General features: G+C 53.6%; 4 protein-coding genes across 4 annotated transcripts; 2 read left to right on the plus strand and 2 right to left on the minus strand.

Moving 5' to 3' along the window:
• Positions 1-355: 355 nt before the first annotated feature.
• Positions 356-2,325, plus strand: V2A60_005676 (uncharacterized protein; the record flags this gene model as incomplete). Its single annotated transcript, XM_083256984.1, has 7 exons — positions 356-359; positions 421-480; positions 538-582; positions 639-644; positions 700-768; positions 826-1,107; positions 1,166-2,325. The coding sequence occupies 7 exons, from the start codon at positions 356-358 to the stop codon at positions 2,323-2,325; spliced, it is 1,626 nt and encodes a 541-aa protein (XP_083113110.1).
• Positions 2,326-3,319: 994 nt separating this feature from the next.
• V2A60_005677 (cytochrome P450) lies at positions 3,320-5,116 on the minus strand (the record flags this gene model as incomplete). The annotated part of the gene is made up of 4 exons (XM_083256985.1): positions 3,320-3,691; positions 3,776-4,098; positions 4,157-4,790; positions 4,895-5,116. 4 exons carry the CDS (start codon positions 5,114-5,116, stop codon positions 3,320-3,322), a joined length of 1,551 nt encoding a protein of 516 aa, XP_083113111.1.
• Positions 5,117-6,078: 962 nt separating this feature from the next.
• On the minus strand, positions 6,079-6,735 carry V2A60_005678 (uncharacterized protein; the record flags this gene model as incomplete). Its single annotated transcript, XM_083256986.1, has 1 exon — positions 6,079-6,735. The coding sequence occupies one exon, from the start codon at positions 6,733-6,735 to the stop codon at positions 6,079-6,081; it is 657 nt and encodes a 218-aa protein (XP_083113112.1).
• Positions 6,736-7,795: 1,060 nt separating this feature from the next.
• Positions 7,796-15,698, plus strand: V2A60_005679 (cell morphogenesis N-terminal-domain-containing protein; the record flags this gene model as incomplete). Its single annotated transcript, XM_083256987.1, has 2 exons — positions 7,796-7,799; positions 8,041-15,698. The coding sequence occupies 2 exons, from the start codon at positions 7,796-7,798 to the stop codon at positions 15,696-15,698; spliced, it is 7,662 nt and encodes a 2,553-aa protein (XP_083113113.1).
• Between the last annotated feature and the right edge of the window lie 119 nt (positions 15,699-15,817).

The raw sequence follows: 15,817 nt of genomic DNA on the forward strand, positions 1-15,817 counted from the left end.
CTAGTCTATATCAGGTCTAGCGTATCCCACTCAACCACGCCTACTGGCGAAAATTGAAGCAACCCTTCTGTGGCCGTGGCTGTGGCCCTTGGTGGCCTCGTCTTTTTTCCCACGTTCGAGCAAATTTCGCCTCGTCAACCCCAGACACGGTAACGCTATCGGGGTCCCATATCTATCGCCGTCCGCTCGAATCTCGACAATATTGACCTTCCGTCTTTGTCGCCTTCGCCCGTCTTCGGCTGTTTTCTCAATTTCCTGCAGGAGCTGCTCCGGTCGGCTCTCGCCCCTCTACCCTTCGTTACCAACGCGCACCGGTCACCTAATCCGCTGCGCGTGGTTATTTTACGCCGCAATCATGGGTCCGTTCAGATCAACTCGATTCCCTCGCCCCAGATCTTAGCTGACGTGTCATTCTTGCAGCTCCTAATAAAAAGAAGCAACAGCAGACTATGTCCCTGGGGGACTTTCTGACTGATTCTGGTTGGTCGCAATGCCAAGCCAGCGCAACCCGCTCCGATATGCTGACGACTTTGATAGGTTTTGGTGGTGGTTCCTGGGCTGACGAGGTTGAGGAGACTTATGGTAAGTGAACGCTTCTCTTCCAGAAGCCATTTGTCGTTATGCTAACCAATCTTTAGTTACTGGTATGGGTGTTGGCGCGATTCCGAGTCGCAGTGATGAGAATTAACAGCATATCAGGCACTCAACCCCTCCCCTCGAGCGACCGACCCCGCCCTGGTGGCGCTACTTCGTCCTGGCAGGACCGAGGTGAGTACATTTCTAAATCTCGTGTAGAAAATGAACGCTCTTCTGACTCCATACAAGGCTATTCTGTTCGCGAGAGCGTTCCCCAGACGATCCCTGATCGTCCGCCGTTCACTGCTCATCTTGGAAACCTCTCTTACGATGCGACGGTTGAGTCCGTCACTGATTTCTTCGCCGGAAGCGAAATTGTTAGCGTCCGAATCATCGAAGACCGCGAAATGCAGCGCCCAAAGGGCTTCGGTTATGTCGAGTTTACCGATGTTGAGGGTCTCAAGAAGGCCCTTCAGCTTGACGGCGAGTCCTTTCAAGGACGTATGATCAAGATCAAGGTTGCCGATCCTCGTGAGTACCTGCATATCGACGGCCCCGACGTCCTCTCAACCTTGCTAACATGACCCAGCCCGTGGTGGTGATAGCCGCATGGACTCTTCGCGTGATCTTAGCGACTGGACTCGCAAGGGTCCCCTGCCGGACCTTCCTGGGCGTAGCAACAACCGTCAGCCTTCCGAGTTCGGTGGTGAGCGCAGAATGCGCGACCCTGCTCTCGACTCGAGCCGTGGCCCTGCTCGTGAGATGAACTGGGAGCGCCGCGGTCCTCTCGCGCCTCTTCCGCCCCAGGAGTTTGGTGGTCGCGACGGCAGCCGTCCTCCCCGCCCTGCTCCCGAGGGCATGGGTGAGCGCAGCGAATCGTTCCGTGGTCCTCGCCCTGACCGTCCCGAGAGACCCGAGAGAAGCCCCACTGCCGCCGAAAAGGACTTTCAATGGCGCGATCGCATGCGCCCTGATGCCGGAAAGCAGTCGCCTTCCCAGGAGGGAGGCGATGACGCTGCCGCGCCCCCGTCTCCCGCGACTGCTCCCGCCCCGGCCCCAGCCGGCCGTCCCCGCCTAAACCTCCAGAAGCGTACTGTTACCGAATCAGGCGATGCGGCCACTCCCTCCAGCGACTCCAAGGCCAGCCCCTTTGGCGCTGCCCGTCCCATCGACACTGCTGCCCGCGAGCGTGAGCTTGAAGTAAAGCGTCAGCAGGCTATCCAGGAAAAGCGTGAAGCCGACGAAAAGGCCAAGGAGGAGCGCCGCCAAGCCAAGCAGGCTGCTAAGGAGGCCGAGGCTGAGGCAGAGGCCAAGGCGGAAGCCGAGGCGGAGGCCGCCAAACAAGAGGCGCCTCCTGCCGCTGCTGCTGCTGCTCCTTCTGCTACTGCCGCTGTTGCTGCTGAGGCCAAGGATGCTGAGGAGAAGCAAAATGGCACCGAGAAGCAGCTGCCTGTGCGTACTCGTGAGCCTCGCGAGGCCAAGGAGGGTGTTCCCAACTACAAGTCAAGAGCTGCGGAAGCTGGCAACTGGAGATCGGCCTCTGGTGAGCAGCGCGGCCCCCGTGGTGGCGGCCGTGGTGGCCGAGGCGGTGCTCCCCGAGGTGGTCGCAATGATACCCGCGGACCCCGCACCAACGGCTCCAGCGCTCAGCAGAGCACTGCTCCCTCTGAGGCCGGCGATGCCACTGCTGTTGATGAGGATGGCTGGACCACTGTGCCCAACAAGAAGGGACGTCAGGGACGTCCTTAAACGGGGGGCGAAAACGAGACAAGAAAAGAGATTGTACATTTAGCCCACCCATATTTTCTGCTTTTTGATTTTCACGACTATAGACGATGGCCTTTCCCAGGCAGGGAGACGCTCGCTGCTATTCAGACAGGAAAAGTTTATTCGGTTGCATCTCACAATACGAAAAGAAAAAAAAAAGACAAAAAGGTTATCTTCAACTTGAAAGCACGTTTTTCTAGTGGACGATTGTTATGAATCAAAGGGCCGGGATAAGGGAAACGCAACGCATTTCATAGCATGGCAACCACTCGTGTCTTTTCTTTTTTTTAACGAGCGACGACAGCAAAAAATGACTTTTTTGACGATGTTGACGAGAGTTTCTTTTTTTATTTCTTCTTTCGTTGCTGGCGAGAGAATAAATTCGGGACCACGCAGAGGAGGATTTAATTGGCTGGAAGTTGAGAAGGGAAGAATGTTGGGCAAACGATCTTGAGTCCTTTATAGGAACCTTGTTTTCTGTTATCGTTTTGTTTTTACCGATCGTTTCTTGTTTTTTTTTCTCTTGTCCTTTTGTCTTCTCGTCTCTCTTTCACTTGACAGTTGGTCTTAATGACTCTTTTCCCACCTTGTTTCTCCCTATTTCTGGGCTGAGAGGCAAGACGAAGGAATATGACGGGTTTGTTTTCCGATCGTGTTGGGCTTTTGAAGGAAAATGTCGTGTTTGTAACTACTTAGTGTTCACACCACAGACTTCTTTCTTTGCTGTCGTTCTACTCACAGGATCAAAAGGTTGACATATGCGCAATAGCACTAAAAAGTTACAGCGCATGGTACTTTCACATATGAATTGATGATTTTATTTTCTTGCTATATTCATTCTCATCATGATCATCCTAAAAGCGCATCTGCATAACTGAAGCAGCGAATGACTCGCGCACTGCAGCGGCCTTGCGGGCCGAAGATCGGTTCCCACCCGCACTGGGATGGCTTTCGCCGTTGTTTTTTTTTTTCTTTTTCAAAGATCCTTGGTGCGCTCTTCCGCCTCGGTGATCCACTGGCGCAGCTGTTCCGTGTCTCTGGGCTTGAGCTTCATCTTGAAGGGCTTGGGGTCCAGGGTCAGCGATGTGGGCGTATTGTTGCAGTCGAGGCAGTGCATGACCGGGCGGTCGGCCGGGTCGTCGGCCTGGGTGAGTTGGAAGGCGGTGATGATGCGGATGTAGGCCGTAAAGAGTTCGCGATTAGCGAGGTGAGAGCCGGCACACATGCGAGAGCCGGCGCCGTATGCGTAATGCGGCGTGCCGACCTCGTGGTCATTGAGGAAACGCTCGACGATGAACTGCTCTGGCATTTTGAAGCGGTCGTCATCGTAATCAGCTGCGTAGGCATTCTGGGGCAGAAGTTTGTCAGCGAGTTGCTTTTTTTGAAAAAGAAAAGAAGAAAAAAAAAGTGCACATGAGCCTTTGCAACGTACCATAAAGAACGTGGTGCCAGCGGGGATGACAGTATTCTCGTACGGGATATCCTTAATGTTGGTGCGAGGAAGGCAAATAGGGATGACGGTAAAGAATCGCAAGGTTTCCTTCACAAGAGCAGTGACGTAGGGGACCTTTTCCTCGACAAGACATCGTTCCCAAGCATCGCCGTTGGGATATACTTCTTTGATCGCGGCAAGTGCCTTGGCCTGGACGACTTGACCCGCCGGTGTGGACAGGTATGCGAGACCCATGATCAAAGTGCCAGGCACAGTATCAAGACCAGCAGAGACCATAGTGAGGCAGATGGATTTAAGTTCAGCTGGCTAGTAGTCAGTAGGTGGCAACTACAACTCATACCAAGTGAGGTTGAAACATACCCATATTAAGTTTCGCTTCCGGATCCTTGAGAATGTTGCCAGTAATGCATGGCTTATCAGTACCATCGGCGATGCGCTTCTGAAGATCCGTCAACATGTCAGTGAGGTACTTGTCGCGGCGAGCCCGAAACTCTTGCGCTTCGGTGTTTTGCTTGTTCCACACGCGCAGCAACGGCACGTAGTCTTGCCAGTTGTTGCTCGTTGACCGAAAGTTGGAGATCATGCGCTCAACGTGGGTGATTTCGTGCAGCAGCGCACTGTCTACGGAGCCCTCGATGCGGAAGCCGTAGTTGAGCGTGAGCGATGTGTTGAGGGCGAAGCGGGCCATGTACGAGATGGGATCGACATCGCGCCGCCCGCCGTCACAGTCCTGCAGCAGCTCCTTGATGCTCGCCATGGACTCGAGGTCAATGATGGGCATGTAAGACTGCACGGCGGGCCGATTTAGGGCCGTAGCCGCGGCCTTGCGGCGCTTCTTGCACGAGTCGTCCCACGGCGACGTGCCAATGGTGAAGCCCTGCGACGAAGACACGACCGAGTGGAACGTGTGGAAGGTCGGGCGCGAGATGAGCGACGACTGGTGCGTGATCCAAAAGTGCTTGACCGAGTCATAGGAATTGACAAAGATGACGCGCTGGACAAATTGAAAAGAAAAAAAATGAAGCGAAAATGGTTAGCGAGAAGTCATGCCCGGGAGAGAGAATCTGTCGCGCAACATCGCGGGCGACGGGCACTTACTCGATTTCCTAGACGAGTTTGGAATACGGGACCGTATTTAGCAGCCCATTTTTGGGCCACACGGGCATGGTCGGTGCCCAGCTGTATAAGATTGCCAAAGATGGGCACTCCGGGGATCTCGGGCAGGCCCTTGATCTTGGGCGTGTCGGTCGCGTTGAGGAACTTGACCAAAAAATACACCGCCGCGATGACGGCGATGCCGACAACTTCGTAGGACGCCATTGCTATGGGGTTGGATGTGATGAACGCAGCTCCGGCTTGTCACTAGTAAAGCTGGTCTTTCTTGATAAATAAAGAAAAGGGCAACAAGAGTCGATACTAAGAAGCTGCCATACACAAGAGACGCAAACTGTTCATCGTGCCAGGAAATACGAGAGGGACTCGAGGTACATGGCTACCGGCGGCTTCTACTTATTTATGCCAAATACCTGTCCTCTGCTTGGCCAGCTCAACTACCCCGAAGATCGCCAGCCGAAGACCACACACCCCTCCCCCCTTTGGTGCTCACCCGCGCACGAAAAAGAGGCCCTAAAAACGCCAACGGGTATGGGGTACAAGGGCAAAAAGGTGGCAGTGAGGGGTCGCCCTCCAGTAAGAAGTCGAGAAATCCTAGTCTTAGGGTAACAGAATCAGTATCTACGGCTCACTCACGTTGCCAATGGTGGAAAGGATAGCCGACACTACTTAGCTCGGATGGTGGGCGGGCTGTGGTTAGTTTGTTGAATTTGATTCCGGTCGGAATATATACACATCCACTTTTGCCGCCTTGCTCCATTTCCGTCAACCGATCGCGCTCTTGCCATTGCCGGGGCCGTACATCAGACTGATGGGAGGCAGGGAGGAGCCCCGGCCATGGGGAGATGTGGTTCACCGGGAAGCGACTGCAGTCATCTTTTGCCGAGATTGAACTCCATCTCGGCTGGTATTGTGAGTTGCTGCTACATACTAGGTACATACTAGTGCCGGGTATCCAAGGCCCTGTAAAATGCCCAAGGTTACAGGTATGTTCAAAGGGGTGTGTGTGGTCCGGCCGCATGTCCGATGCCATGTCTACCTACCCACTGCCAGCTCTCGCGCGCGTCGGAGTCTTCCAAGTACTCAGTAGCTGCAAGTCCGCCACACAATCTGTTGTTGCGGCGCGGCCGCAGATAGCCCTGTGGCTCCTGCAAGGGAGAAGCAGATTTTCATCGTCCGGAAGAGTAGAGGGACAGGCATGTGGCGAACAGCATCATGTCAAACTCGCGGCCGTGGTCCACGTTGATTTGCAGGTTCCCGCACTTGCCCGTCTGCGTGGTGCTGGTGAAGACGGCCAGCACGGACTCGGCTCCTGCTGTTCCGGCCCGACTGCTGCCCTCGGCCGGTGTCAGCTCTGTGAGCTTCCAGTTGCGCGTGCTGAGCGGCGGCCGAGCCATGCCGTCGACGGTGACGCTACGCGTGCGTGTCCAGACCAGGTTCATGCGTCGTCGGTGGCAGTCACCGCCGCCGCCGCCGCCGCCGCCTGCCACGTCCATGGCCCAGGTATGTTTTTTTCCCGACGAGTGCGCCATATGGAGCTCCTCCCAGACCATGTCTGGGAGCTGCTCGTCTGCCACCACCGGCGGTGCGGAATCCCCCAGCCCAATCGCAAAGTGCTTGGCAAAGGGTGGCAGGTGAGACACGGCCGCGACAGGACAATTTGCGTCAGGCCCGTCGTGTAAGACGAGAAACGGACGTTTGTTCAGTGCGGGGCGCAATTTGGCAAATATGCACTCTGCTGCAATTGCTGCATCACGACTGGGGCCAGTAATTGTGTACTGATTTTTGAGCGCCGGTTTGTGTATGGCGAAGACGCGGGGGGCCATGATGAGGTCGCAAAAATCACTGAGTCGTAATAAGATGTTTTGCCAGTTGTCTTGGCTCAATGACCTAACAGTGTTGAGACATTATTGGTTATCAGTATTGCTCACATGAAGCGCACATCTATACACATCGAAGAGGAGTTGGCCTTTTATTCTATCTGCCCTTGAATGGAAGCATCATGCTCGGTCGGTATGACTGGTAGGGTTCGCTCTGTCAGCCTCACGGCGCGCAGTTGAGAGGCGCCACAAAACTCGCATTCTGCTCGCCTGAACTTTCAAACGCAATACGAACGCAATACGGCCAGTACGAGAAAATGGTGGCGCAGAAGATCATTCTCACAAGGCGATCTAGTCGGATGCCTGCCTGCCCTATGAGCCGCGACTGCATATTGGAACAGCTGATGAAAGGAAACAGGTTATTCCGGCGTTCAAGTATACACGACGGCCCCGCGAAACATTTTCTTGCTTTTTTGTTTTTTTTGTCGCAGAAGGTTTCGCGCAGATCGGAGGCGACGACTCCGGGATACTCAAGCTGGAAGTTTTCGTCTTACCATCGCAGCAGCATTTGGCTCGAGTCGCATGACACAGCCCGTATTCCGTACCACGCTCACATATAGAACCCAACAGTAGTAACACAGAATGGGCAGTGCTATTCAATCAATTAATATAGTTCTTTCCAGCACTCTGAATCTGGCCCAAGCATCAAACAGCTCGCTCGTTCTCTTCTCCCAGCACCTACCCTAGAGACATCTCCGCCCCAGACCCGCTTGGACCCTGTGCCTGATTTCATTGCAAGGGCACCCCATCAGCAAAGCTCAATGCCCAAGATAGGAGCCCAAAAGTGACCAGAGCGAACAAGGGAGGCAGACTATTAGCTCGCCCCATTTGCTTGGGTAGCGTCATCCAGTCATTGCTAGCTCGCTGAGCGAGTGTGCTTTGTCCTCTATCCCACCACTTTTGAAACGTTCTTGCGCGCCCCCATTACGCCTCACTTTGTTGCTGAGCGCCCGCCACGCATGATTAGAGGCTAATGACGGGGTGACGCCCCTGATTGTAATACGCAATGGGTGAGTTTCAAAAAAAAAGCACACATCAATCCACATCTTGATGGTTCTTCACCTGGGGCCGATGCCGACAACTGCTACACGTGCTTCGGTTGACAGCCATCCGTTCATGCGACGCACCGTAATGCGTTACGCTGACACGGCCCAATCATCTGTCACCATCAATCTGTTTGCTCAGACGACCCAAAAAACACCAGCGCTTTGGACCCTTCTCTCGTTGCTAATCGACTCATCATCACGTTAGTAGCTCCGTCGCCACCGGCCCCCGATTCCACGCAGGAGCCGCCGCCGCAAGCAAAGTATCCCGCCGTCTCGCGATCGGCCTCGCGCCAGGACGACGATGACCGCTCCTGGGAGCAAACCATCCGCCTAGTGTCCCCCGAACCCGCCTTCTCGCCGCCGACCATTGCTCACTCGCGCGAATCCTCCGCAGAAAAGCTTCCGCGCCTCCAGCCCCCCCTGACCTCGCCGCGCTCCGCCACCGGCGCTTCTGCCCGACAAAACATTGACGCTACGCGGGTCGCCGCCTACGGACACCACCGACAGACCTCCATCGTGCACGGCATACAGCACTCCAGAAATGGGAGCATTGCCAGCTCCGCCTCTAGCCCATTGAGTCCCCAAATGATAGCCGCCGCCGGCGTCGGATTCGACATGGACTCGGTCGGAGCTAGGATGGACTCTGTCGCGGCGACGAACCCCCCTGCCGGAGCAGGGAGCGTATCGCCAGCTGCCATGGAAAAGTCAGCGTCTACGACCGACGTGCCTGCGTTTGGCTTCACCCAGCGCAAGGGCGAGCACACGCACAGCAAATCGCGACGCGACCATCCGACCCACCACTCGCATTCTTCTCGACACCGTGACGACCAGAAAACCGTGGGAGAATATGCCCTCCACGTCCTCTTCACATCCTTTATTGCGCAGGCCGAAGAAAAGCTAAACGAATGCATCACCGTACCCTTCGATCCCGAGCCGAGTGTCGACCAAATATGCGGCCCTGGCGTTGATCCCGCCTTTGACCAGCTCATTGTCGCTCTAGGCCACATCGCCAGTCCCAAACCGAAAGCATTGATCGATTCCATGATGCTCTGGCGCAAAAGCAAGAGTGACGCTGCCAACGACGCCCGCAGCCAGCTTCAGCAACTGCGCAGCAACACTCCTGGTACGCCGTTGATGCGCAGAAACACGGAGCCTACCGGCATCAGCCCCGCGGAGAACGCGTTTCCGACGGGCGTCTCTCTGGGCTCAAAGCAAGAATATGTTGCCCAGCAAGAGCGCCGCTCTACGGTCTCGATATATATCCTGTGCCGCGTGCTTGTGGAGGTTATCTGCCAAAGCAGTCTTGCATCCATCACGCCAGAAATGGAGGATAAGCTGGAAAGCATCATCTTTGGGCAGCTTAAAATCGCCGATACGGAACAGTTGGCTATTTCTCCCTTGAAAATGGCCAATTGGAATCTTTTTGCCCAACTTCTCGGTTACATGAGCGAAATCAACTTTGTGGGGATCACTCGCCGATTCATCGAGGACCTAGGTTCCTGTCTACAGGACCGAACAGTCAAGAGTCCCACGTCAGCGTCAGGTCGGGAGGTAGAGGGAAAAATCGAACTCGTCCTGAACGGAATGAAACACCTGCGGGTCAAGGTGTCACCAGAAGAGTCGTGGGAACAATCCTGTGATTTCCTCATCAAATTGGGTCGTCTGTTCAGCAAATCCCATGGACAAAGAGTTAAGTCCGCCTTTTGCCATGTGCTCGACATGCTGCTACGCCCTGTCGCCGCCAAAGCTCTCAATAGCCATCTGATGCAAGCTAAATGGGCAGATGTGCTTGCTGCAATTGGGCCACGCCTCGCTCAACTGCATATGAAGCCGAGACACTGGGCTGTGTCTTTTCCTCTTACAGCCACTCTTATTTGTGTCTCACCACCAGAAAACTTTACATCGCAGTGGTTGCAACTCATCATTCCACTGCAAACGAAGGTCAAGGACAGGTTTACGAAGCCTCTTTGTCTGCAGGTGATCTCTCGGCTTGTCTGGACTTACTTATACCGCACAAACGACAGCCAGGCAAGTGCGTCAAGGAAGCTAGAAGAGGTAATTCGACTTCTCATGCCTTCATCTAAACGCAGTCTAATTGCTGCTGATGCAGCCGTCACCGAGCCGCTCATCCAGATCATTCGCATCATCGGCTTCAAATACCCAGAATTCTGCTTCAAAAACATTATTTTCCCGCTCATAAACGCCGATTATTTCGTGCATAATAAAGAGCTCAAGGTGGAGCAGCTTGATCCCGACAGGATCGTGATTGGAATTCGTGCATTTCTCAGCATCATGTCAGACCTCGAAAAGGGTGAACAGGGCCGGCCCCCTTTCCCGCAAACTTTTGAAGCCGTGCCAAGTCTTGACAGATTTCCGACGTCCCCCGTGATCTCCTTGAAATCAAGATCACCTCCAACAAGCCCAACAGCCTCTACGAAGAAAGAGACAGTCTCGCGGCCAGTGCTCACCTCTGTTCTGACAGATGGCGTGCGTGAGTACTACTTTAAGTTTTGCGAAGTTTTGGGAAAGATTGCTATTCTGTGTGACAATACTTTTGGCGGACAAGCTACGTTGGATGAAAAGTTTAGTAGTCCAGGGCCCAAGACACCCATCTCCGAGTCCTTTACCTTTTCCCGAAAAGATGATGGCCAGAATGCGCAAGATCAGCGACTGGCATTCTACGAACTTTTGCACATTGCCGTGCAAGCGCTACCAAGATGTCTTCCCACTGGTATTCAGCTTAACACCATTATCAACTTGCTTTGCACTGGTACCGCCCACGTTCAGTTCCACATTGCAGATTCGTCTGCCGACTCACTCAAAGCCATTGCCAAGCACGCACATGCCCAGCAAGTCACAATGGGCTTCGCAAGATTCATATTCAACTTCGATGACCGGTATTCGACCATGTCGGATGGTGGGATGCTCGGACCAGGGCACATTGAGAATACTCTGCGTCTCTATGTCGAGTTGATGCAAATCTGGATTGAAGAGATTCGCCAAAAGATGAGAGATGCAGCCTCGGGGCAAGGTGACGGAAAAGGAACCGACCAGAGAGCGCTGAAGCTGGACCTGTCTCAGGTCTGGGGTGAAGTAGATCAAGCTGAAGCCCATGGTCTATTTTTCCTCTGCTCCCAATCACGCCGTGTGCGCCACTTCGCCATCACTGTCCTGAGGCTGATTACTGAGTTCGACAAGGCCCTCGGTAAGGACACTTCTGGAGAGAAGGACACTCTCAGGCTCATCGATATTCTCGAAAACGACTCCATCCAAGTAATGAACTTCAATGAGGAAAGCCTTTCCGTTGCAGAGCGAAGCCGCCTACAGCGAGGGCTACAAAATACAAACAGCAAAGGAGCCGTTGTTGAGCTCTGCACCAGCGATATCTCATACGATGCAACGCTGTGGTTCAAGATTGTGCCAAACCTGATACGCATTTTCTTCGAGAGATGCCCATTCGCGGTTACAATTTGCCGTGATTTAATTTGCAATCGCATTATTCAAATGTATAAGCCTATCGTGTATCTTTCAGAACCTTCTCGCGGCTTGCTGTATGGCGGAGAGTCTGGAAACCAGCGTATAGGTAACAGATCTGCGGCCGCACATCCGGAAGTCATGATCGAGCAGTGGAAGCTATACTTGATATTTGCCTGTACAACGATGGCGGACCCTGGAGCACTACCAGCGCCAGCTAACCCAAAAGACCGACAACACACTAGGAAAGGCTCACGACACGCATCAACCGATAAGATAGTGACGGCTAGAACTTTGTTCAAGTATTTGATACCTTTGCTTTCGGTGTCATCTGCCTCGGTTCGCGACGCTGTTGTAGTGGCCATGGGATCAATCAATATCCACATTTACAGGTCCTTATTGGAGGAGTTGCAAGGTCAAGTTGCTCGATGCAACGACGAGGCCAGAGCAAGAATTCATCAGCGGACGAATAGCAGCCCTCGCCGAAACCGAAAAATGGACCTGCTACGAACAGAAATAACTCATGTCTTCAAACTGACTTCCCATTTCCTGCGGGATGAGCGTGTATATGAGAACGAGTTCTTCCTGACGACGTTGACAGCTTACGCCAAGGACTTGAAGCTTTTTCTTATGGATGGTGAAGTCCAGATGGACTGGGAGTTTCAGAAGCTGCGACAACACTACTGCGGTTTGATGGAAAGCTTGTTTGAGGGCATCAACCGAGCCAAAGATCCTTCTCGTTGGATGACTTTTGAATCGCGAAAGTCTGCCTTTTCATTGATGGAAGACTGGTGTGGCTTCTCGCCCAATCAAAACCAAATCCGCGCCAGAGAAGACACCATGAGGCAGTCTATCATTGATCAGCAGTCCTTGGGAGAGCGAGGGACTGTCACGGCGGCCATGGAAATCGAGAAACGAAACCTGCGCAATGCTGCACTGAGTGCTATGGCGGCACTTTGTGCAGGCCCCGTTACATTCACAACCGAGAGCGGCGTCACTCTGCAGTTTGACGTGCGCCGTATGCTCGCATGGGTTGAGGCAATCTTTAATTCTGGAAGTGACCGTATGAACATCACTGGCCGACTGGCGCTGAAGAACCTCGTCATCCACAACCGGGACTACCCTTATCTATTGGATCGCTGTATTGCGCGCTGCTATCTTGCAGACGCGCGCAAAGTGCTAGAGAGCTATTTCATGGTTACCATGGATGTGCTTCAAGAGTGCCCAGAGTACCCTTGCCCGTTTTGGAAAATGCTCGGTCTCTGTCTCTTCTCCCTCGGAAATGAACAGAGTGAGATCCGATCAAAGTCTGCCGCGGCTCTTCGTTCACTCGAAATAAGACAACAACGCAACTCCAAGATTCGCGATTTCGACATCAGTATTGCGGACAAGACACAGGTGGTGTACAAGCTGGCGCAGTTTGAGATATCAAAGCGACTGGCAATGTCGTACACTGAGCTAGCCTTCCACATTGTGTCCGAGTTTACTCTCTATTTCAAAGATCTGCACCCGCATGCACAACGAAATGTTGTTGCTGTCATCTTGCCTTGGATTCAAGCCATTGAGCTGAAACTCGACCCAAATGGCGGCCCTACGGCTCAATCGTACGTTCTACTAGCCAACCTCCTCGAGATCACGATCAAATCAAGTGGTGCTCTACATCATGAAGTACAGGCACTGTGGCAAGCGTTGGCGACTGGTCCGCACCCCGGAAACGTGCGTTTAGTCTTGGACTTTATCATGCAGCTATGTCTAGAGCGACGAGAGCAGAACTTCGTCGAATACGCAAAACAGATTGTTGTTTTTCTGTCAACGACAAGCGGCACCCCTGGTATTAAGGTAGTTGAGTTTCTGCTGCTGCAAATCGCACCCAAGGCCATGGTGCCCAACGAGAAGCGAAACTCGATACCTCCTCCGCCGGACGTGAGTGCTCTTCCGTACTGCGCAGATCTTAATGAAGCGCTACCGGTCGGAACAAAACAGGCAGGATTTTCATTGGGACAGCTGTCTCTGATTCTGCTCGTGGATCTAATGGTCGCACCAGTGAACCTGTCTCCCGAGAATATCCCTTCTCTGCTGCACGTCGTGATGGTCCTGTGGGATCATTATACCCCACTGGTGCAAGAACAGGCCCGGGAGATGCTGGTACACCTGATACATGAGCTGGTACTTTCTCAAATGGATGAGAATCTTCACGACACAAGAAAACAAGCCATCGAGGAACTAATCGACCTGGTTCGCGGCCATGATCGCGCCGTAGTCTGGAGTTACGAAGATAGCAATGGCAAGGTCGATGAGCAAGATAACAAGGTGCCCCCCAGCATGGAGTACCTCACCGTCGAAGTACTGCAGACGTTTGAGCCTGCCTATCCCGGAATCAAAGAGCAATGGGGCAGGCTCTCACTTACTTGGGCCACGTCTTGTCCCGTCAGACACCTGGCCTGTCGCTCGTTCCAGATTTTCCGCTGTGTCCTCACGTCTTTGGATCAGTACATGCTTGGTGACATGTTGGCGCGACTTTCGAATACGATTGCCGACGAGGACCCAGAGATCCAGTCTTTCTCCATGGAGATCTTGACAACACTCAAGACACTCATCGTGAAGCTCGAGTCCGACAAGCTGCTCACTTTTCCTCAACTCTTCTGGACAACCTGTGCTTGTCTCGAATCGATCAACGAGCGAGAATTCAGGGAAGCCGTGGATATGCTTAGTGAGCTTGTGAACAAAGTCGACTTGCGAGCTGCCAACGTTCGCCGGCTTATTGCGGATGGTCAACCATCTCGCTGGGAAGGAACATTTGATGGGCTGCAGCCCCTGCTTCACAAAGGTTTACGCTCGGCCGTATGCTGGCAGCCCACATTGGACATTATGGAGCAGCTCGTGAAGCTGCCAAATGACCCTCTCATCGGTGACGACCAGCGCCTCTTTTTCACGTTACTGGCCAACTTTCCACGATTTCTCAACGACTTGGAGCAGCGCAGCATACCAACTGATGATATCCTGCAGTCGGCACGCGTCTTGTTTGCCGAGGCAGATCGACAGGGTCTCGAAGGTATTGCGGTAGTTATGGATGACTATGTCAATGGCGAGATTCAAAGCAGTGGCGATTTCCTGACGCTGCTGTTTGGAGCACTGAAAGAATACTATCTTCCACAGCTTGATTTTCAGATGATTACCTTGCTACTTGGGCTGCTCACAAACTCCATCACCTGGGTCAAAGTTCATACGATGCGCATCCTCTGCGTCGCGATTCCAGAAGTGGACATGCGGAATCCCGAGCTCGCTGGGCATGGTTCTGATCTGATTTCACCTCTCCTCCGCCTGCTTCAAACCGACTTGTGCATGAATGCGCTTGAGGTACTTGATAATATTATGACCGTGTCGGGCAGCCATATGGACAAGCACCACCTACGGATGAGCATGACGCGTGCCACGTCCAAGGTCATTCGCAAAGAATATGAACGCACGCAGAGTCTGTTTGGCATACCAGAGGCATCAGGCTGGGCTATTCCTGTGCCAGCCAAGAAGACAGAGGCCACTCGCGCCAATATTCATGCGGCATTCCACATGTGCCAAAGCGCAGAGGGATCGTCTACTGAAGCCACGCCAACGGCCGAGGTTGAATTTCACAACGATGACTTTGCGTATGGATACTTTGAGGCACCTGAACGCACAGCGACGATGCTTTCTGACGATGGTCGGGCCGATACGCTGGTCGGGGACCTCGTGACCAAGTTGGACAGCCTGGACGACTTTTTCGATGAACCCTCTAGTCCTCACACGGACGACGATGGACGGTCCTCGCGAACGGTGACAGAGTACGAGCCAGATGCCTTTGATTCGGAGACGCAGCTGTACGACGAGCAGATTCTGCCAATCCTTCATCAAGCATCAAACAATACCTCGTTTCAAAATGGGTTCGCCGATAGACCACCGCCAGCAATGTCTCGGGAAGCGAGCGCGAATGCGATGAACCCTGGAGCGTTCAACATTGTGACGTCGCCACGGCCAGCTCTGCACTCGCGCTCCATCACGTCTCCGTCCGCGCCGGCATCATACTACCCGCAGATGGCAGGCGACATGACGTCGGACGACGAGTATCTCTCAGGCGGCTTCTCCGACGCCGACGACGAGCGGCCCAACGCAGCCACCAACATTGGCAGCGTCTTCTCGCTGGAGAACATGGTGAACCGACCAGCGCCGAACCCCGAGGTCATCACAACCGCGGCGACGCCCACGGTGGCCTCGACGTCGCCGAATCTGCGGAGACTGACGAGCCGGTCTCGCGACGAGCACCGCGGGCGCGAAAAGACACCGCCGCAGCTGACTCCCAAGTTGCCAGCGACGAACCCGACCATCTTTGCTGGCGGGCAGCAGGATCTGCTATAGGAGCACAGATGTTTATAATAAAAACTTGGGCTTGTTTTTTTTTACGCAGAATCGGGACTTGCATGTTGGATACAGAGCATTTGAAGTTGCCATGTATATAAAACATTTCGAGATGCATC

Source organism: Cordyceps javanica, chromosome 3 (assembly GCF_051103115.1).
Source record: "Cordyceps javanica chromosome 3, complete sequence".
NCBI classification, from domain to species: Eukaryota; Fungi; Ascomycota; class Sordariomycetes; order Hypocreales; family Cordycipitaceae; genus Cordyceps; species Cordyceps javanica.